We start from the raw sequence: 24,006 nt of genomic DNA, 5'->3' as shown, positions 1-24,006 counted from the left end.
AACCTACAAAAATTATTTTTAGCCGTTTTCAACATAATAATAATTGTTTTTGAGCAGCAAATCTGAATATTAGAATGATTTCTGAAGGATCGTGTGGCTGGACTAATGATGCTAAAAATTCAGCTAAAAATCACAGGAATAAATTACATTTCAAAATACATTCAAATAGAAAATAGTTATTCTAAATAGTAAAAAAAAATTCAAAATTTCACTGTTTTTGCTGTACTTTGAATTAAATAAAATGTAGGCATGGTGAGCAGAAAAGACTTCTTTAAAAATATTAAAAAACTTTTGACTGATAATGTATATTTAAGTATTTTGAGAGCATAGGGGTGCTTCACTGCAATGGTTTGAGCGAAAGATCTCTTTTGGAAGTGAGTTGTGCTCACTGTGACTCTCTGATTGGTGGAATTTTCTACAGCATCATGGGTGATGTAGTTTTTCACCATGTATTCCACTATTAAACACAATAATAATAAGTTGAAATAATGCAAACAGATGCGTTCAGCAAAAGCATAAATAACCAATTATCAACCTAGGTGCTCAGAAGAAGTGAAGAAGTTTTAAAAGTTTATCAGCTATCAGTAAAAGGCCAATATCCATTTTCAAGAATCAAGAATTGAGAACATAATAGTATTCAATACTATCATACTCAATCAATATATACTATTTTGTAAAAGCAATAATAAGCATAACCTCTCTTGTGTTATGTGTGTGTGGCTGTATGGTTCCAGAAAAGCCTGTAATGGAATAGGGCCAATGTAAGGTGAGGTTGGGGCCCCTGAATGTGTTTTCCATATGATTCCGTTTGCATGCTTTCTGCTACTATAAATAATTCTTATTGGGTTTAAGTGGAATTAGTGCGGGTTTTCATCGTCAGCAGAGCCAATGATACTTTGAGAGCACGGACGCTCGCTTGCATATCCCTGTGCACACAAGCAATAAAACTATATAGACTTACAATTTATTGAAGGCTCTAGATGGTGGCTGCTTCTACAATGACAAAGGTGGGAATTCCAACACCCTTTCAAACAGCTCACATCTCAAGATTCATGCATTTCTATTTCCATGCAGTATTACACATAACATACTGTATGCCTATTATGCAAATGGTAATTAAGTGTTTGAGATTCAAGTCGCTTTTCAGCCCAAACTCAAAAGAAGAAATTATAATGGGATACTTTACACTTTTCATGCGAGTTAGTCAGTAAGCAAGAGTTCAAACAATGAGCTCCTACAGTAACAAAATGTAAACTTTATTGCAGATTGACATCTCTATTTTTCAGATTAACAGAAGACAGAAAAAGGCACAGTCATGTGATATATGCATCTTGCTGATTGGCTTGCGGCACCTGATTCCTAAAAAAAGTCTCAGCAGGGAACATTTCAGCCTATTGTTTTCATAGCACAGCATTTTAATATAAAATACAAGCAAAAAAAGGCTCCCGAAACACCACTCTGCATAAGATCATCACGATTAGTCTCTCTTTAAATGCTCAAATGAAAAGAGCATCAAGAGATTAAGACATCAACGGTGCACTGGGGCGTAAGACATTTTCTTTCTTTTGGATTTGATACCTTTGACCTGAGAAACCTGCGGATACAGTAAACATTCAAAATCACAGTGAGGATTAAGAGGACATTCCCAGTAGGCCACGTGTATCAGGTGATACTGATCAAGTTCTCGTTCTCTCTCTGCACTGTAGTTTCACACGGCGGTGATTGTGATTTAGTGTTTTAGCACGGGAACCAATGCTCTAAGGTTGGACCTTGTCAAGACCCGAGAGATTCAAAAGCTCAGTGAAAGTAGCAGCACCTATGGCAAGCTGACATTACATTTAATCCTTAAAACATACTAGTATCTATTTCAATGCTACTAGTACTTTTTTTAGCTAATAGTATCTATGCTAGAACTTATTCATTAGCTATTAGTGCTTATTCTTTAGCTACTAGTTCTTATTCTTTATCTACTAGCTCTTACTCCTTAGCTACTAGTGCTTATTCTTTAGCTATTAATATTCATTCATTAGCTACTAGTTCTTAATCATTAACTACTAATGCTTATTCTTTATTTACAAGTACTTATTCTTTAGCTACTAGTTCTTATCCATTAGCTACTAGTTCTTATCCATTACCTACTAATTCTTATTCATTAGCTACTAGTCTTTATTCCTTAGCTACTAGCGCTTATTTTTTAATTACTAATACTTATTTTTTAGCTACTAGTTCTTATTTTTTAGCTACTAGTTCTTATTCATTACCTACAAGTTATTATTCATTAGCTACTAGTGTTTGTTCATTAGCTAATACTGCTTATTTCTTAGTTACTAGTACTTATTTTTTAGCTACTAGTTCTTCTTCATTAGCTACTAGTTCTTATTAGCTAGTAGTTCTTATTCATTAGCTACTAATGCTCATTTTTAATTAATAGTACTTATTCTATTCTACTTATTCTTATTTTTAGTTACTAGTTCCAAGTTCTTATTGATTCATTACTAGTGTTTATTCTTTAGTTACTAGTACTTATTTTTAAAATATTAATTCATTAGCTACTAGTGTTTGCTCATTAGCTACTAGTGATTATTCTTCAGTTACCAGTACTTATTTTTTTAGCTACTAGTTCTTTTTCAATAGCTACTAGTTCTTATTCTTTAGTTACTAGTACTTATTCTCCAGCTACTAGTACTTATTCATTAACTAGTAGTGCTTATTCTTCGGTTACTAGTACTTATTTTTAAGTTACTAGTACTTATTCTCCAGCTACTAGTACTTATTCATTAACTAGTAGTGCTTATTCTTTGGTTACTAGTACTTATTTTTAAGTTACTAGTACTTATTCTTCAGCTACTAGTTTTTATTTATTAGCTAGTAGTGCTTATTCTTTAGTTACTAGTACTTATTCTTCAGCTACTAGTTCTTATTCAGTAGCTAGTAGTGTTTGTTCATTAGCTACTAGTGCTTATTCTTTAGTTAACAGTACTGATTCTTTAACTACTAGTTCTTATTAGCTATTAGTGTTTATATTTAGTTACTAGTCCTTATTCTTCAGTTACTTAACAGTACTACTTGTGTTTATTATTTGATTCTTTAACTACTAGTTCTTATTAGCTATTAGTGTTTATATTTAGTTACTAGTCCTTATTCTTCAGTTACTAGTACTTATTTTTTAGCTACTAGTTCTTTTTCATTAGCTACTTGTGTTTATTATTTAGTTACTAGTACGTATTCTCCAGTTACTAGTACTTATTCATTAACTAGTACTGCTTATTCTTTGGTTGCTAGTACTTATTTTTTAGTTACTAGTACTTATTCTTTGGTTACTAGTACTTATTTTTTAGTTACTAGTTCTTATTGATTAGCTAGTAGTACTTATTCTTTAGTTACTAGTTCTTATTGATTAGCTACCAGTGTTTATTCTTTAGTTACTAGTACTTATTATTCAGCTAGTTCTTATTCATTAGCTAGTAGTGCTTATTCTTTAGATACTAGTGCTTATTCAGTAGCTACTAGTAACTTTTTAAAGATACTAGTTGTATTTCACTTTTTTATCATTGACTTTTATAGGAATCTGTCATTCACATATGAACTATTCAGTTCTTACTACTAGTATGTATTCCAGTAGCAACTAGTATCTCTTTACATTGTACTAGTAAGTATTTATTAGATACTAGTACATATTTATTAAATACTACTACTTTTCATTAGATTCTATAACCTATGTAATAGTAAGTATTAGTACCTAATGAAATAGATACTAGTAACAGTAGCATGGAAATGGATATGGTATGTTTTCTAGATTTAATGTTAAAACAGCTTGCCAGACATCACCTCTGTCAAATTATAAAATGCATGTGCATTTTGCTCAAATTCATTAAATCACAATTCTACAGAACAAAAGTTGCCCTCATGCTGTAAAAAATAAAATCTACATCCGTTATCCCAAATAATTTGTAATGGTGGAATTCAGCTTTATAACAATTAGCAACTCTATTTCATGGGACACCATGTACAAATGCCGCTACAGTCATCAAAGTATTTCCAAAGTTAAAGCAATGAATGATCAAGTTTAGTCTGACTTATATAAATACAAAACTCTAATTCTACTCTCAATAATATCCTAATTACGTATTTATGAATTACCTAAGATCTAGAAATATTATAATGGTTAATCTGGTCAATTGTAAGAAGCTAAACAAATAGTTATTAAAATCAGCTTAATATCAAAATCTCTCAAAAACGACCATTATGAAATAACAGTTTGTCCATTGTTTGTTGTGTGTTGCATTTAAACTAAGACTGTACAGCTATGAAAGTTTTGTTTGACATTGGCTCATATTCTACTACTAATGATTGATCTTCAATATTTTTTTAGACAAACATATTAGTGCTATTCACCCTAAAAGCCCTTAGTTTCAGTCTTCTCTATCAGTAAGTGCTTCTCTCACAGTTCATGTCGAAAAATAGTCGTCAAAAACACCATGAGAGCTTGAGGTACAGGTAAAACATTACAAAACTACAGCAAATATTCAGTAAAGTTCAAGTAAAAACCTGGCTGAGATGAGATGAGTTCATCTTCATCCATTTAGCACGTTGGTTTTTCCTTGTAGAGTCTTTCTTAATTTTTCGATTTTTTTCGATTGTTTGGTCTTCGTAAAATTCCATTGATTGTTTTTAAGCAAAGAGTTTGATTTCTAGCTCCATATCATGATAGCTATTTAAGAGGCTGTAAGAATCTATCAAATGTAAACTGTGTTCTGAAGAAAAACAGTCCAAAAAAATCTTATGAATTAACAAAACAAGTAGCGGAGAAAAACAAGAGGGATCTAAAAATCATGAGAAAGTATAAACCACTTTGATTTTTAAAGTGCAAATTATCTTCTACCTAATCTCAAGATTCCTTGAGACACAGATAATGGTCTTTATGGAAAGTGCAATTTGAGATCAGCACAAGTGAAAATTTCAAAAAATAGAAAAAAAGTGGTAAGTAAGCCTCAGGATCTCCGTCGTACAAAAACGGCCACGTCCCCAAGGCCGATCGGGTAACTTTCTAGAAACGTCCCTCCGTCAAACACTTGGGCATTGTTAGTGTCCTGCCACTGAAAGTCACTCTCCGGGAGGTAAATGTCTCTTTGCAAAGCTCCTTTTTCAGTAACCGGCGCAACAAGGACCTACAAAAGCAGAAGAAAAAAACCCTTCAAACTTCAAGTATACAATGACAGAGAACACTTTGAAAGCCTTGTTTTTACTTGTTTTTAGCCTTGTTTTTTGATATTCTTCTGATTCTGTGAGGTGATTAGTTTGCAGGAGTGACACATAAAATTTTCCAATAAGTTTAAATTGACTTTCACCTTTTAAGAGCATTTTTACCTTTATTACGCCATTTTTTCCCAACCTAATTAAATGTATACATCATCTTTTGTGTTAAATTCTTAAATGTAAGTAATACATTTAAATAGTAAGACACTATAGGGCTGTTACCAGTCAAATGAAATCAGTATCAACAAAATTAGTTTGCAATGCAGGGGTGTCACAGAATCTACATCTAAAGTGGCATTTAGATGCATTTATAAAGATTGTTTACTGCAGGACAGGAATGCACTTAACCAGCAGTTACAAATGCACAAATATGATAGCTAATTTCCACCACTGAAGAAAAAATAAAAAAATTAAATGGTTATTGTGACACTTTATCTCACAATTCTGCCTTTTTTTCTCAGAACTTAGAATTACAAGTTATAAAGTCAAAATTGTGGGATATAAACTTGCAATTGTGAGTTATAGTCAGAATTGATAAACTCAGAATTGCGATATATAAACTCACAATTACGAGTTACAAAGTCAGAATTGTGAGATATAAACTCACAGTTGCGAGTTATAAAGTCAGAATTGCAAACTTGCACTTGTGAGTTACAGTCAGAATTGTGTGATATAAACAGAATTGCAGATATAAATTTGCAACTGCGAGTTATATTCAGAATTTGATTTATAAAGTCAGAATTGCGAGATATAAACTCACAATTGCGAGTTAGTCAGAATTGCGAGTTATAAAGTCAGAATTGCAAGTTATAGTCAGAATTTGAGTTATAAAGTCAGAATTGCAAGACATAAACTTGCACTTGCGAGTTACAGTCAGAATTGTGTGATATAAACTTGAAATTGTGAGTAATAAACCCAGAATTGCAAAATATAAACTCGCAATTGCGAGTTATAGTCAGAATTGATAAACTCAGAATTTCAATATACAAACTCACAATAGCGAGTTATAGTCAGAGTTACAAATTATAAAGTCAGAACTGTGACAAACTCAGAATTGCGACCTATAAACTCGCAATTGCAAGTTATAGTCAGAATTGCATGATATAAACTTGCAATTCTGAGAAAAAAAGTCACAATTACCTTTTTAAAAAAAATTATTCAGCGGGAGAACTGGCTTCCATTCATAAATGATGTTTTGATATTTTAAAAATAAAACACTTAATAGTAATATTTGAAATAATTTTGGAGGGGGAAAAAGGAGAATCGAGTCATTCATTCAACAGATTCATTCAAATGGCTAATTGATTCAGTAACAAAACACCGTCATGTGAATGTAACAGACATTATCTGGGGATTATCTTGAATTCTAAATGTATTTTAATAGACTAAATCATGCAGTGAAAGTGCAAACTCTAAATGTGCTCATGCAGTAGCACGTAACCTGCACCTCATGGTGTATGCGTGCACTCTCTGGATGTGTTTTTGTTTGGTTTATGCGATATACTAGATAATCAAATCGCATATCCTTTAAACAACAGTTAGGACTTAGCGTAGTCTATCGTAGCGTTGGGCTTTACGTGCTAGATGGTGTTATGGAGTCATTTTGGTTGCGCAGTAGCTTACCCTACACACAACAGCATAAGAAACAATCAGCCTGAGAGAAGGATTTCAAATTATTGACCCAAATTGCTAAAGTGAATGAATGTTTGTGGGAAATTCCCTCATTATAAGTGCAGAGTTTACTGGAAAGAGTAAAATAATGTGCAACTGAAATTTTGGCTCTGAAAACCCTTCATTAACTAACATCTCGTCAGAAATTTAATTGTCAAAATTACCACTGAAAACATATAATCTACTGATTTCAGGTTAGGGCTGGAGGTTTGGGCTGTATTGTTTCAAAACCAACAAATGATTTAGGGAAAGGTCACCACGTCTTTGCCCAGGTGCTTAAGTGCTTAAGCTCAGGTTACTCCTAAATGGGCCAATTAGTAAAAAAGTGACTTGCACATCTTATCTTTCTAGAAGCAGCTTACCTCATTTCCAATGAGGAACTCATCATCAATGGTGAACGTGACCGGGTCGTTTGGACTCAGCCACCACAGTGGCCTGTAGATAGGATTTCCAGTATCTTGCCATTCCTCTGCGTATTTGAGTATCAAAGGAACGACAAAGTCGTGGTGCTTGGCTATGTACAATCTGGTGAGGTTTAGGACCTAGGAAGAAGATGAAACTGTCAGTGAACACTTTATAAAACTTATATAAAGGAGGATGTGAGTTTTGTGACCATTCTCATCTAGTTCTGCTGTGGTTCGTTTCTAACATTCCTCGAGAGGTCACATCCTTCAGTTAACATCCTAGCCAGCCTCTGGTGACGGAAACAAAGCAAAACCACGTTCATAAAAAATGTATTCTTTAGATGAAAAAAAGTTTCATGAGATGAATTTTGAATAACTGCCTGTTCGGCCTAATTTTAAATGGGGAAAACAGGCCTGCGGCTTCTAGTCTCGTTTTCCTCCTATTTAGACCCAACATAGTCATTGAGTCTCTAATGGGTGTTGGGTAATCACACAAAAGCTAGCACACGCACGCACACACACACGCTGCCTGCAGAAGCCAATAATCCAACGAGAATGGAAAATAAAGGCAAGTAAAGCCTTTCAGTATGATCAACACATTTAATATTAATACTAATGAAATATGATTTAAGAGGGTTAAGACTGTCCAGATGATATCTGTGAGCCAAGATCAAAACCATTGAGTGTTCCAATAGTGTTTTCTCACTGTTCAAATAGAAGTCGTAGAGTTATTAAAGGGATAATTCACCCTAAAATTCTGTCATCATTTATTCACCGTCATGTCATTCCATTAGACTTTGGACAAAAAATTAGTGTGTTATGACTTTTTTCCATGCAGAGTCAGTCTGATTTAAGAATGAATTATTCAGATGGTTTTGTGGACCTGATAAACTGATTCAGTTGAAAGAGCCGACTCAAAAGAATGCTTCTTTCATTAATCAGACAATGCTTCTTCCCGCATTTACATTCCAAAGGCAGTTAAAGGGATGTCAAGACTTTGTTGATCACTTCACTTTACAGTTCTTAATTTTGTTCTGTACACACACACTGCAGTAATCACGGTTGCCAGGTTTTCACAACAAAATCCACCCTATTGCTACTTAAAACTAGGCCATTCACTTTCGGAGGGGTAAAATGCAAGTTTTTTGGCAGGGTTCCCCTGGTAAAATTTGCAGTCTAGGGGCTAAATATCAGATTATTGGGGTCGCTTCAACCTGCAGACATCAAAAACAACCTGCGGCAACAGTGTTAAAGTATCCCAATTCCACAGAAACACCACAGACTTGGCAACACTGTCAGTAATTCACAGGAGTGACAACCATTTTCTACAAATGAATGACTCCTGAAAAACTGAGGTAGTGGCAACCGCATTTACAGAAACTCTATGGAATGTGTATGGAAATTAACTGAACAATTAGCTGTTAATGATGTATTTAAACTAGTGCAGTGCAACGATTAATCGCCATTAATCGCATCCAAAATAAAAGTTTTTGTTACATAAAGTGTACTGTGCATATTTATTATGTATATATAAATACACACACATGCATGGATATATTTAAGAAAAATATGTTTATACAATAAAAATGTATAATATTAATTATATCAATAAAAATATATATATGTAAATACATGTATTTTCAAATTATATACTGTACGTGCAAATATTTATTTATTTACCCCTGGTAAAATTTGCATTCTAGGGGCTAAATATCACATTATTGGGGTCGCTTCAACCTGCAGACATCAAAAACAACCTGCAGTAACAGTGTTAAAGTATCCCAATTCTGTGGAAAAACCACAGACTTGGCAACACTGTCAGTAAATCACAGGAGTGATAAAAAAATATTCCACAAATGAACTGACTCCTGAAAAACTGAGGTAGTGGCAACCGTATTTACAGAAACTCCTTGCAATCACGATTAATTGCATCCAAAATAAAAGTTTTTGTTTACATAATATATGTGTGCGTATTGTGTATATTTATTATGTATACTGTGTATAAATACACACACACGGATATATTAAAAAAAAATGTTATGTTTATATATTAAATATATTTATATATAATATTAATTATATCAATAAAAATATGTATATGTAAATGTATTTTCAAAATATATGCTGTATGTGTAAGTTTTTTTTTTTTTTTTTTTTGAGAATAACATAATACATTTCAGTTGTATAGATCACTTTTACAATACATGCTTAGTTTTCATTGATTTCTTCTTCTTTTTGAAGCCTGAAAGCCTTTAGCTTTCTTCAATATTTGTTGATCACTTCACTTTACAGTTCTTAATTTTGTTCTGTACACACACAGTGCAATAATCAGGGTTGACAGGTTTTCACAACAAAATCCACTTTATTGCTACTCAAAACTAGCCTATTCGTGTTTCGGAGGGGTAAAATACAAGTTTTTTGGCAGGGTTCCCCTTGTGAAATTTGCATTCTAGGGGATAAATATCACTATTGGGATCGCTTAAACCTGCAGACGTCAAAAATAACCTGCGGCAAAAGTGTTAAAATATCCCAATTCTGTGGAAAAACCACCAACTTGGCAACACTGTCAGTAATTCACAGGAGTGACAACAATATTCCACAAACGAACTGACTCCTGAAAAACTGAGGTACTGGCAACCGCATTTACAGAAACTCTTTGCAATGTGTATGGAAATGAACTGAACAATTAGCTGTTAATGATGTATTGAAACTAGTGATGTGCAATGATTAATCACGATTAGTCGCAACAAAAGCAAAACAGTTTTTGTTTACATAATATATGTGTGTGTGCTGTGTATATTTATTAGGTATATATAATACATGCATGGATATATTTAAGAAAAAAAATATATATATTTATATTTATATATTAAATATATTTATATATAATATTAATTATATCAATAAAAATATATACATGTAAATACATGTAAGTATTTTCAAAATATATATTGTATGTGTGTGTATTTATTTATTTATTTTTATTTTTAAAAGTTTGGTTTTTGTTGATTTCTTGTTCTTTTTGAAGCCTGAAAACCTCAGATTTCTTCTAAATTTGTTGGTCACTTCACTTTATAGTTTTTAATTTTGTTCTGTACACACACAGTTCAGTAATCAAGGTTGCCAGGTTTTCACAACAAACCCCACCCTAATGCTACTCATAACTAGCCCATTCACATTTTTGGTGGGCAAAATACAAGTTTTTTGGCAGAGTTCACCTGGTAAAAATTCTCAATCCAGGAGATAAATATCACACTACTGGGATCGTTTCAACCCACAGACATCAAAAACAACCCGCAGCAACAGTGTTAAAGTAGCCCAACTCCACAGGAAAACAACAGACTTGGCAACACTGTCAGTAATTTACAGGAGTGACAACCATATTCTACAAACGAACTGACTCCTGAAAAAATGGGGTAGTGGCAGCCTCATTTACAGAAACTCTGTGGAATGTGTATAGAAACTAACTGAACACTTAGCTGTTAATCATGTATCTAAACTAGTGCTGTGCAATGATTAATCGCGATTAATCGCATCCAAAATAAAAGTTTTTGTTTACATAATATATGTGTGCGTACTGTGTATATTTATTATGTATACTGTATATAAATACACACATGGATGGATATATTTAAGAAAAATGTTATGTTTATATATTAAATGTATATATATATATATATATATATATATATAATATTAATTATATCAATAAAAAAATATATATGTAAATACATATATTTTTATATTTATATATATATTTATATTTTTCAAAATATATACTGTACGTGTAAGTATTTTTATTTTTTTTATTTTTATTTTTTTGAGAATAACATCATACATTTCAGTTGTATAGAATCCATTTTAGAATACATGTTTGGTTTTTGTTGATTTCTTGTTCTTTCTGAAGCCTGAAAGCCTCAGCTTTCTTCAAAATTTGTTGAACTCCTGAAAAGCTGGGGTTAATTAAATTAAATAATATTGTAATTAATTAAAAATATATACATGTAAATATTTTCAAAATATATACTGTATGTGCGAGTCTTTATTTATTTATTTTTATTTTTATTTTTTTTTAGAATAACATCATACATTTCAGTTGTATAGATCACCTTTAGAATACAGGTTTGTTTTTTGTTGATTTCTTATTCTTTTTGGTCACTTCACTTCACTATAGTTTTTAATTTTGTTCTGTACACACACAGTTAAGTAATCAGGGTTGGCAGGTTTTCACAACAAAACCTACTCTAATGCTACTCATAACTAGCCCGTTCACGTTTCGGGGGTAAAATACAAGATGGTGGGGTTCCCCTGGTAAAATTCACATTCACATTATTGGGATTGCTTCAACACGTGGCAACAGCGTATTCAAAGTAGCCCACGGGAAAACCTCAGACTTGCCAACGCTGTAAGTAATTCACAGGACTGACAACCATATTCTACAAACTTAATGAACTCCTGGAAAATTGAGGTAGTGGCAACCACATTTACAGAACCTTCATGCAATATATATGGAAACTAACTGAACAATTAGCCGTTAATGATGTATTTCAGAGTCTTTTCTGTATATACGTTGCAAGAAATCAAAGGATATGCCTTGACTGTGTTGCTAGATCTTGCCAGAAAAACAAAAAAAGAAAACACACAAAACAAATAAGAACAAACCCACAATAAAACTCAAATCCAAACATGTTATCTTGGAAATAGGCCACATACCAAAATATAGCCACCTGCACCTTCCTACTTTATTATCTCCATAAAATGGATCGCTTTATGAGCCAAACCCAAACAACAAGCCCAAAGATGCTTAATAAGCAGGCTTAAAATAAGAGGACATGGCAACCCTTCAAGAATGGGCTCTGCAAAGTAGTCTTCCAAACATAAACAAAACACAGTGATGGTGGCTTAATTAAAATTGCTGAACATAAGTCTTTGGTCAGTGCAATATTACTGAACAAATATTACAGCGGATACCAAATGCGCAAGGCATAAGGAATTTGAAACAACAGGCGAGTGAATAACAAGTTTTCAGAATTTAATTTTTTAGTCAACTGTTCCTGTACTTCCTGCTAAATATAAGTACATTAGTCCATTTTTAGCCATGAAATCCATTGAAAGATCAACTCCTATTAGTGATTAGAAAAAACAATGACCACCGATTCTAGACTGTGAAGTCAAATCACAAATGAAACCTGTAATTGTCCCTGGAAATTTTCGTTTCCTCTTATCCAGCGATTCATTATCATTCCTGGTGCAGCGGGTCTCATTACAGTTGAGATTGAGAGTCATAAATTTGAAAGAGACACTAATGCAGACCAGATGGACCCTTAACCACAGGTGATGTTGGGGAAAGGCCAAGCAATTACACCCTGAAATGCAAGAAAAACGGCCACCTGGAGGATCCTCTGCGCCGGTCCTCAACTCAAACCGGGCTCTCAGTTCTCAAACATATCAGGATATTCTGGCATGTATTTAGTTAGTATTTCGAGAAAAGCATTCTCATGGTACACCATGGAGCGAATGAGTATTAAATTCCCAACGTTACGTTAGGAGTGAAAAAAGAAACCGTCTCCGATTCTGAGGCGTTTAACTCAATGTCTAACAAATAGCATCCAGTTTTGCGTCCTGAGAACTTAGTCTTATAGTATGACCCACTTGGCTCCATCTTATCCCTTATTTTCTGACCTCAACGGGAAAGGAACTGTAGTGAAAGCTAAAACCCGGATGGGGCCGTGGACTCGCCCTTGGGGCACTCACCCATTCCTTCTCAAAGACCCATGGAGGTGTCTGGAAGCTGATGACAGGAAGAAAGGCTGCGATTTCCAGCCAGCGAACGAAGAGCTCGTCGTCAGCAACCAGTTCGGCAGAGAGAGAGCCTCCTGCGATCGAAAGTCCCACAAATGCATTCACATGTCAAGAATTCAAGTTTAAGTTCAGTTCTTTCTAGAGCATGTTTAAGCAGGCTGACCAAAGTGCTGCACAACAAACAGTAAAATACAACAAAGAGAGAAAAAAAATCCCAAAGAAAGAAAGAAATTCCAAGTTTTTGAGGACAATCATGATTTTCTGGCATTATGATATTATGTTCATTAAAATTTGGAGGGGAAAAGTGCTTAACCCTACAAAATGCGCAGAGCAGTGGGCTTCGAGGACTGGAGTTGAGAACCACTGGTTTATACTATTTCTAATTAAGGCCTAAAGGCCTTTTAGTGGAATTGGAAATATTGTACAAGTAAATGTAAAAAACATATTATTAGTACAGATATAACATATAATATACATCTAATATATGTAAGTGTATGTATGAAATGGATGGAAGCAACTTTGGTTTTTTACATTTTATGTAAGTAGTCTGTTACATTGTTATAAATATTTACAATGATTTAAAGTGAAAGTATTCATATCTCTTCATTTTTCTCTCTTCAAACTGCTTTAAATAACATTTTTCCCACATCAATCTACACTCCATATATTATAATGACAAAACTAAAAAACTGATTTGTTTCAACTTTGCAAATCTATCACAAATAAAACACTGCAATAGGTATGTTGCACAAGTATTCATACCCTTAACTCAGTACTTAGTTGAAGCACATTTACAGCCTCAAGTCTTTTTGGGTATGATGCAACAAGCTTTGCACATCTGCATTTGGCAATTATCTGCCATTCTTCTCCTCACCTCTTCACCTCTCAAGCTCTATCAGCTTGGATGGGGGTAGACACACATTTTCAGTTTTCTCCAGAAATGTTTGATTGGGTTCAAAGCCAGGCTGTGGCTGGGGCACTCAAGGACATTCACAGAGTTGTTTATAAGCCTCTCTTGCTGTGTGCTTAGGGTCATTGTCCTGTTGGAAGGTGAACCTTCTGCCCAGTCTGAGGTTTTCATTAAGGCTATCTCTATATTTTATTGTGTTGAGCTTTTCTTCTACTCTGACGAGTCCTTCAGTCCCTGCTGCTGAAAAACAGCCGCACAGCATGAGGCTGCTATCAGCACACTTTACTGTAGGGATGCTACTGTGCAGGTGATGAGCAGTGCCTGGTTTCCTTCAAACATGATGCTTGGAATTGAGGTACATTAGAACAAAGAATCTGTTTCTCACAATTCAGGAGTTCATTGAGAGTTCTTTAGGTGCTTTGTTGCAAATTCCAAGTGTGTTTTCATGTGTCTTCACTGATGAGAGGATTGAGTTTGGCCACACCGCCATAAAGACCGGATTGGTGGAGTGTTGCAGTGATGTTTGTTCTTCTGTAAGTTTCTTCCATCTGCATACAGTCATGGCCAAAAATATCATCACCCTTGCAATTCTGTCAGAATGCAACCCTTCTCTCAGAAAATTGTTGCAGTTGCAAATGTTTTGGTACTCACATGTTTATTTTTTTGTTTGCATTGGAACAACACAAAAAACAGATAAGAAAAGTCAAATCTGTGAATTCCACACAGAACCCAAAAAACGCACTGGACAAAATTATTGGCACCCTTCACTTAATATTTGGTAAAAAAATTACTGAAATCAATCGCTTCCTGTAACTATGAATGAGTTTCTTACTGTCACAGTGGGAACGAGACGAGAGACGAGCGGATCCATCTGCATACTTTTATTGAAGGGACGTGACATAGACATGGTCAGGCAGGCAGGGTCAAACAACGGCAAACAGGTATTTGGACAGCAAGGTGAAGAATAGTCCATATAGCAGGCGAGGGTCGATACAGCGGCGAACGTAATCCGTAAAGGGCTAGGCAAAAGAGTGGTCAGACAGGCGAGAGTTCCGAATGGACAAAAACAAGGAAACTAGACACAGACTAACAAGGAAAAACGCTTTGTATGAATGATGAACACAATTCGATACTCGGCGAAGAGTGACAGGAAGACCGGGGTATTTATACTGTCTCTGATTGGACGGGGGTGAAGTGCAATGGCTGATGGGGAGTGTAGTCCGGGGTGTAGTGTGACAGTCCGTGCGTGACAAAAAGGCGAGAGCGACGTCTGGTGGTGAGCGGTCTGCAGCTCACCGACTAGATTCGTAACATAGCCCCCCCCCAAAGAGCGGCTTCCAGACGCTCCAACAGAACAACAGTCCATGGGAGTGGTGGGGCGGGAGCGAGACAGGGCAAGGGCTGGAGGACCAGGTGATTGAGACAGGACCGGCAGAGCAGGAGCCCACCCGGGTGCAGCTGGAAGCGGAGCAGGAGGCACAGAAGCCCTCCAGGGTGGAGCCGGAGGCAGGGCATGAGGCGCCGGAGCCCTCCAGGGCGGAGCCAGAGGCGTAGTAGGAGCCCTCCGGGGCAGAGCCGGAGGCCGCGTCACGGTCTGGGACCTGGGGAAAGCAGGGACAGAGGAGGCAGACAGAATAGGGGGAGAAGCAGAGAGCTTGTAAGGGGACGCCACCTCCAAGGGAGGATCTACAGCCGAAGCTGACACCTCAGGAGGTATTGGCGCGGCTTCTCCGTCCGAGGGGAGCTCTGGAGCAGGCCTGTGACCAGACGGGAGCTCTGGAGCAGGCTTGTGACCAGACGGGGGCTCTGGAGCAGGCTTGTGACCAGACGGGAGCTCTGGAGGAGACTTGTGAGCTGTCGTGGCCTCTGGAGCTGGCTTGTGAGCAGACGTGACCTCAGAAGCAGGCTTGTGAGCAGACGTGGCCTCAGGAGCTGACTTGTGAGCAGACGTGGCCTCTGGAGCTGGCTTGTGAGCAGACGCGACCTCAGGGGCTGACTTATGAGCAGGCGTGGCCTCAGGGGCACAGTGTGCAGCCCACACACACCAGATGGCAATCGCCATTAAAGGTAGAGCAGCAGCGGGAGGTTGTGGTGGGCCCAATGCACTGGCTATCCCGATAGGTCGTGGTCTTGGGAGGTCAAACGAGATGTGGCTTGACTTGGGGTAGTCGGACGGGGCATGACTTGACTCTGGGCCGTCGAACGAGGCCTGGTAAGGCTCTGGGTGGTCAGACGAGACGTGACCGGGCTCTGGGCGGTCTGATGAAACGTGACTAGGCTCGGAGCGGTCTGACGAGACAAGACCTGGCTCTGGGTGGGTGAGCGAGACAAGACTAGGTTTATGAAGCTCAGTTGTGACTTGACGTGGTTCACGGAGACCAGCTGTGACCTTACTTGACTCGGGAATGTCGGTTGAGACCTTACTCGACTCAGAAACGACAGCCCTGACGTTGCGTGACTTGGAGGATTGACTGGACTCTGAAGCAGCAGCAGTGAACTTGCTTGACTCTGGAATCACAGTATTGGCTTGGCCTGACTCGGAAGCTTGGTTGGAGGCTGAAGCTTGACTGGAGGCTGAAGCTGCATTAAAACAGGACTTGGAAACTGGACTTGACTCACGAAGATCTGCTGTGACCTGGCTTGGCTCATGAAGATCAGCTTTGGCCTGGCTTGTTTCAGGAACGACAGCTGTAACGTGACTTAGTTCGGGAATGACAGCTGTAACGTGACTTGGCTCTGGAACAACAGCAGTAACTTGGCTTGGCTCCTGGCTGAACTCGTGGTGCACAGCTGTGACTTGGCGTGACTCGTGAGGAACAGCAGTGTGTTGGCTTGACTCGTAGAGAACAGCAGTGTATTGGCTTGACTCGTGGAGAACAGCGACTGTGTCTTGACCTGACCCTGTTGCTGGGCCAGACTTGGAAGCTTGATCGGATTTAAAGGCTTGACCGGACTTGGAGGCCTGACTTGACCTTGGAGTGGCAGCTGGAGCTTGACTTGACTCAGAAGATGCACCTGCAATTTGACTTGGCTCTGGAAGAGCGGCCTTAGCTTGGTTTGGCCTGGGAGACGCTTGACTTGACACTGGAAATGAAGCGGTGTCCTGACTTGTTTTTGCAGGAACAGCAGCTGTAACGCGACGGAGCTCCATCTTGGCTGCCCATACAGCTATTAGAGGTGAGTCCAGCACGTGGGCCATCATGTGAGCGGGCTGTGGGAGGGCTGCCATCTTGTGAACAGATTTGGGGATGGCGGCCATCTTGTGAACCGGCTCTGGGATGACGGCCATCTTGAGGAGTGGCTTGGAGACGGCGGCCAACCTGTGCAGTGGCTCTGGCGTGGCAGCCATCTTGACTGTACTTGGCTCAGGAAAGATGACTGTAACGTGACTTGAGATAGGTGCGATGGCTCTGACTTGACTTGACACAGGAAACACAGCTGCAACTTGACTTGACTTGGGAACTTGACTTAACTCAGGACGTACAGCTGCAACTTGACCTGACTTGGAAGCTTGACTTGACTCAGGAAATGCAGCTGTAACTCCATCTAGCTCTGGTATGGCAGCTGTGACGTGACGGAGCTCTGTTTCCGCCGCCATCTTGTGAACAGACTCCGCCGTCGCCGCCATCTTGTGAGCGCGCGCGGCGCTGCCGCCATCTTGTGAACGGGCACCGCTGTCGCCGCCATTGCTTGAGCGCGCTCCTGCACGGCCGCCATTTCACGGGCGATCCAGGCGGCAAACGTGTTTGTGGGGTCGCGATCCGGCGTGACCGCCAATCTGCGAGAGGGGTTCGCGGCTACCATGTCCGCGTTGTCGCGTTCCTCCTCCGCGACTCCCACAGTACACGGCGAGCCCACACACATAAACGCAAAGTTCATGAAAGCCACTAGCGAAGAGCGCGGACCCTCGCGTCTCAGCCTTGCTTTTAACGGCTCATTCACGCCATCACAAAAGATCTCAATTATGGTGCAGTCCGGGAGAGTAGAATAGTTAGCTAGGGCTAAGAACTCACGGATGTACTGGTTGAGTGAACGTTGTCCCTGTTTGATCCTGAAGAGAGTGAAGTCAAAGTCCATATCTGCCGAATGTCCGGGTGAAAAGCTGCTGGATCCTTTTGTGGCCGAGTATTCTGTCACAGTGGGAACGAGACGAGAGACGAGCGGATCCATCTGCATACTTTTATTGAAGGGACGTGACATAGACATGGTCAGGCAGGCAGGGTCAAACAACGGCAAACAGGTATTTGGACAGCAAGGTGAAGAATAGTCCATATAGCAGGCGAGGGTCGATACAGCGGCGAACGTAATCCGTAAAGGGCTAGGCAAAAGAGTGGTCAGACAGGCGAGAGTTCCGAATGGACAAAAACAAGGAAACTAGACACAGACTAACAAGGAAAAACGCTTTGTATGAATGATGAACACAATTCGATACTCGGCGAAGAGTGACAGGAAGACCGGGGTATTTATACTGTCTCTGATTGGACGGGGGTGAAGTGCAATGGCTGATGGGGAGTGTAGTCCGGGGTGTAGTGTGACAGTCCGTGCGTGACAAAAAGGCGAGAGCGATGTCTGGTGGTGAGCGGTCTGCAGCTCACCGACTAGATTCGTAACACTTACATCTCTCTACTGGAATTTTGGACCACTGCAAACTTCTCCAGGTCATTCAGATTTGAAGGATGTCTTCTCCCAACTGCTGTTTTGAGATCTCTCCACAGGTGTTCTGTGGGATTCAGATCTGGACTCATTGCTGGCCATTTCAACTCTCCAGCGCTTTGTTTGTAACCATTTCTGAGTGCTTTATGAAGTGTGTTTCAGGTCATTGTCCTGCTGGAAGACCCATGACCTCTGGTGGAGACGCAGCTTTCTGACACTGGCCACTACGTTGCGCCCCAAAATTCTTTGGTAATCATCAGATTTCATGACACCGTTCACACATTCAAGGCATCCAGTGCCAAAAGCAGCAAAGCAACCCCAAAACATCTTTGAACCTCCACCATATTTGACTGTAGGGACTGTGTTCTTTTCTTTGAAGGCCTTATTTCTTTTTCTGTAAACAGTGCCATGTGTCATGCCTTTGTGTCAGCAGTGGTGTCCTCCTGGGTCTCCTACCATAGTGTCCCTTTTCATTCAGATGGTGACGGAGAGTGTGAGCTGACACTGTTGTACCCTGTGTCTGCAGATCAGCTTGAATTTGTTTGGAAGTTAATCAGGGTTCTTTTTCCACCATTCGAACAATCCTTCGTTGTAATTTTGATTAATTTTGCTCTTCTGTCCATGTCCATGGAGGTTAGCTACAGTGCCATGGGCTGTAAAGCTCTCGATAATACTGCGCACAGTGGACACAGGAACATTAAGATCTCTGGAGATGAACTTGTAGCCTTGAGATTGTCCATGTTTTTCCACAATTTTTTCTCTCAAATCCACAGACAACTCTTTACACGTTTCTTTTCTCCATGCTCAGTGTGACACACAACACAAAGGTTGAGTCAACTTTTCTCCAATTTTAACTGTTATAGCAAGTGTGATTACTATATTGCCCACACCTGTTACTTGTCACAGGTGTGTCTAAATACAAATTACAGAATCATCACATGCTTAAAAAAAGCTGTTGTTTCATGCCATTTTGACAAGGTGCCAATAATTTTGTCCAGTCCATTTTTGAGTTCTTTGTGAAATTTTATCAAGTTTGACTTTTCTTCTATGTTTTTTTTTTTGTGTGTTGTTGCAGTGCAAACAAAAACAATAAGCATGTGAATACCAAAACATTTGCAGTTGGAACAAAGAGAGAAGTGTTGCATTTTCTGACAAAATTGCAAGGGTGCCAATATTTTTGGCCATTACTGTATATGATCATGGAGCTCAAATAGAGTGACCATCCGCTTATTGGTCACCAGTCTAACCAAGGCCCTTCTCCATCAATTGCTCAGTTTGGCCAGCAGACCAGCTCTAGGAAAAGTCCTAGTTGTTCCAAACTTCATCCATTATGGATAATGGAGGCTACATCCTTCTTTGAACCTTCAATGCAGCAGATTTTTTCTAAATTCTTCCCCAGATGTGTGGCTTGACACAATCCTGTTTCTGAGCTCTACAGGCAGTTCTTTTGACCTCAGGGCTTGGTTTTTGCTTTAATATGCATTTTCAGCTGTTAGTCCTTTTATTGAGAAGTGTTTGCCTTTCCAAATCATACTCATTCAAATGAATTTGCCACAGGTTAACTCCACTCAAAGTGCAGTAACATCTACAAGCAATATGAATGCTCCTGAGCCCATTTTCAAGTGTCCCAGAAAAGGGTATGAATACTTATGCAATGGAATCATTTAAGTTTTTTATTTCTAATACATTTGCAAAGTTGTAACAAACCTGTTGTTTGGTTTGTCATTATGGTGTATGGAGTGTATTTTGACATGGAAAAAAAAGTTATTTAAAGCAGTTTAACATAAGGCTGCAACATAACAAAATGTGAAAAAATGAAGGGGTATAAATACTTTTGCAAGGCTCAGTATATTACAAGCTGTCAGAATTGCTCATTATGTTTTGGTTATATTAATATCTGCATCTGCACCAAACCGCATATTTTTTTATATATCTCTTTTTTAAATGTGACCTGGAAATGTTCTGGAGATATTTTATGAGATTTATTCGTATCATACTGTGCACTGTGCAACTGTGTGCCAGGGGTCTTTTGTTTTTGTAAAGGATTAAAGAAGACAGTTGATTAAATTTTATTGTCTTTATCTATGGTATGCATTTTCACAAAAAGTACATGTGCATTTATGTGTGAGTGTGGGCAGGTATTACCTACTGCATCAGGAATGAAGAAATTATATCCCAGAAGACTGTGATGCAGCAGGGATGGAATGATACCCTTGAGGCCGGAGTAACTCCAGTCTGACTGTAGCGCACTCATACGGATGAAGAGGGCTTTGTGGCTGGACCTGTGCGAACAAAATCAGATGGTTCAAAAATGATTTCAATCATCATCAACACAATTCCAATTTGTTTAAAATCCAATATTTTTTTCCAACATTGTATTGACATTTTGGATCCAATTATCCAAACCATAATCAACATCATTGTCTTGCCATGAAAATGACAAACTGTATGAGTCACAACAACAACGACGAGTAACTATGATCACTGTGGAAAGAGAAGATGGAAAACTGGAAATTGTGCCTCTAATTGCACGTGGTATATCCACAGTGCTGATAACATGCTACCTCATTCACAAAATCTGCCAAAAACCAATTTTAACTCTTTCCCCACCCCCACCCCCAAAAAAAATCAGGTTGTCAGCTACTCACAGCACTTTTGTTCATTTTTACAAAACTTTCATGGCCCGCAGAGTATTTTGTTGTATGAATATCTGACTACCTACACTGCAGTTCCCAACAGAAATGTCCACTAGAGGTAGTAAAACAGCGGGCATGTGTAATCGTTTTCATACACAGTTATGATTACAGCTCCATATGTTTCTCTTACCGGACGTAACAAGCTTACTGGGTAACTCAGCCGGCAATCCATGTGTATGAATCCCATGAAAAGCATGACTCACGATGAAAGGACTAAAAGATGAGAGATCGAAAAACAAGCTAAAACGGCATGCGGGCGATTGTGTTTTTTTAATGTCACATTCGCTTCTGTTCATACTATCGGGTTGGTTTAGGTGTAGTGCAGACGGTACGTTATTTTAAAACGTCATAGTGCATTAGAGTTATAGCGCCACTCAATGGCCATTTCAAGTCAACTGCAGTGACACGTACAAAACCAATGTCACATAAAACGTAGCATATGTACGTTCATCTGTTCTAGAGGAAAAAAAACTTACACTCTTTTAGCATCACTCAGTGGACATTTCACATTAAATATGTCACGTAACATACACGGCGGTAGGTATTTTGCGCCTTGCAAAAAAGTGCCCACAGATACGCTGTTTAATGCTTGATGATCACGTTATTTTACATAATATATGCATCTGTTTTAGTACTGTCAAACGATTAATTGTGATTAATCACATCCAAAATGAACAATTTTGTTTATCAAGAAATAATTCTGTTTGGTTCTGAGATTTTCCGAATGCATCGCTATTCTTTCTCGAGTTGATTCTGAGCTTAGTTTTGAACAGCAGATGGCACTGCATGCTTTAGAAACAGCAGCACTTCGCTTGTTTCAAAATTGTTACACACACTTAAACCTAAAATAATCATTCATAAAATTCAAAAAGGTTGAAGCGAATTACAAGGGTATTCACAGTGGCCCGTGTTTACATTAGTCTCACGTCATAAAAGCATTCTGAGTCGATGTGAAATTAGATGACTTAGCCGAACGCACAAGCACTCTTCAGTACTCTTCTTTATGAGTATTTGAGTGTACAGATAAAAACTAGATCTGAGCGCCATCTGCTGTTAAAATGTAAGCTCAGAATTGATTGTAGATAGAATCGCGATGCATTTGAAGATCTCAGAATCGATCCACGAATCAATTCTGCATCGATTTATCGATTAATCACGATTATTCGTTATCTGTTTACATATATGATCACTTGTTACTGCTTCTTCTTCGTGTTTTCAGTGAAAACAGGGAAAGCTGGAAATTTTCATCAATGGCAGGGAAAGAGTCAAAACAACAACGACGAGTAGCTATCATCACTGTAGAAGGAGAAGAAAAAAAATGGAAATTGTGCCTCTAACTGCACATGGCATATCCACAGAGCTGGTAACATGCAACCTCATTCCATTTTAACTCTTTCCCCACACTTTTTTTTAAAAAAGCAAGTTGTCAGCTACTCCTAGCAGTTTTGATTGTTTTTACAAAACTTTCATGGCCCACAGAATATTTTGTTGTATCTGACTACCTGATCTCATGACGAAAACGTACCTGTGCGGGAATGTTTTCGCTAGACGTGAAATAAGTACAGATAAGTGCATTTTACTGCAGTTTCCAACAGAAATGTCCACTAGAGCCGGTAAAATGGTGAGCACTTGTAATCGTTTTCATACACAGTTATGATTACAGCTCCATATATTTCGCTTTCCGGACGTAACAAGCTTGCTCGGTAGCTCAGCAGGCAATCCATGTGTACGAATCCCAAGAAAAACATGACATCCTAAAATGGCATGCTTGCGATTGCGTTTTTCTGTTACATTCGCTTTTGTTCATACTATCGGGTAGGTTTAGGTGTAGTGCAGATGGTACGTTATTTTAAAACGTCACGGAACATTAGAGTTATAGCGCCACTCAATGGACAGTCAGAACTGCGGTGACTCGTACAAAACCAACGTCACATAAAATGTAGCATATGTGCGTTCATCTGTTCTGGGGGAAAAATTATCACTTTTTCTCATCACTCAGTGCACATTTCACATCAAATATGTCATGTAACGTACATGGCAGTACATATTTCACGTCTTGCAAAAAAGTTCCCACAGGTACGTTTTCGCTATGCGATCTGGTTGATATCTGAACATGCAATTAGTCAAAAGAAAGAACAGAAAAAAACACTTTTATTCTAGTTTCATGTATTTATGAATGTGGGCAAGTAATATAATTCAATATAAGTCATGACAATTCATGCATTAGGCATGCATTTATATGCTGTTTAATGCTTGATGATCATGTTATTTTACATACTGTATGCATCTGTTTTAGTGCTGTCAAACGATTAATCGTGATTAATTGCATCCAAAATAAACATTTTTGTTTATCAAAAAAATTCTGTTTGATATTCCAGATGCATCGCGATTGTTTCTCAAGTCAATTCTGAGCTTAGTTTTGAACAGCAGATGGCACTGCATGCTTTAGAAACAGCCGTACTTTGCTTGTTTCCAAATCCTTACGCACACTTAAACCTGAAATAATCAATCATAAAATTTGAAAAGGTTGAAGCAAATTACAAGAGTATTCACAGTGGGCTGTGTTTACATTAATCTCGCATCATAAAAGCGTTCTTAGCCGAGGTGAAATTAC

General features: G+C 38.3%; 1 protein-coding gene across 2 annotated transcripts in view; it reads right to left on the bottom strand.

Moving 5' to 3' along the window:
• Nucleotides 1–3,086: 3,086 nt before the first annotated feature.
• Nucleotides 3,087–24,006, bottom strand: part of si:ch211-236l14.4 (SITS-binding protein) — a 59,104-nt gene continuing 38,184 nt past the window's right edge. Inside the window, exons 7-10 of one of the 2 annotated variants that reach the window (XM_051100125.1) lie at nucleotides 20,842–20,978; nucleotides 13,086–13,207; nucleotides 7,290–7,469; nucleotides 3,087–5,168 (exon numbers count right to left, since the gene is read on the bottom strand). In XM_051100125.1, the coding sequence (XP_050956082.1) occupies nucleotides 4,992–5,168; nucleotides 7,290–7,469; nucleotides 13,086–13,207; nucleotides 20,842–20,978 (616 nt within the window). In that variant the 3' untranslated portion in view covers nucleotides 3,087–4,991. Of the gene's footprint in view, nucleotides 5,169–7,289; nucleotides 7,470–13,085; nucleotides 13,208–20,841; nucleotides 20,979–24,006 lie in introns of those variants that run through there. The other variant, XM_051100126.1, reaches the window with a different exon arrangement.

Source organism: Labeo rohita, chromosome 25, assembly GCF_022985175.1.
Source record: "Labeo rohita strain BAU-BD-2019 chromosome 25, IGBB_LRoh.1.0, whole genome shotgun sequence".
Lineage (NCBI taxonomy): Eukaryota > Metazoa > Chordata > Actinopteri > Cypriniformes > Cyprinidae > Labeo > Labeo rohita.
Note: the sequence above shows the minus strand (reverse complement) of the source record. Positions and strands in the feature narration are given on the sequence as shown.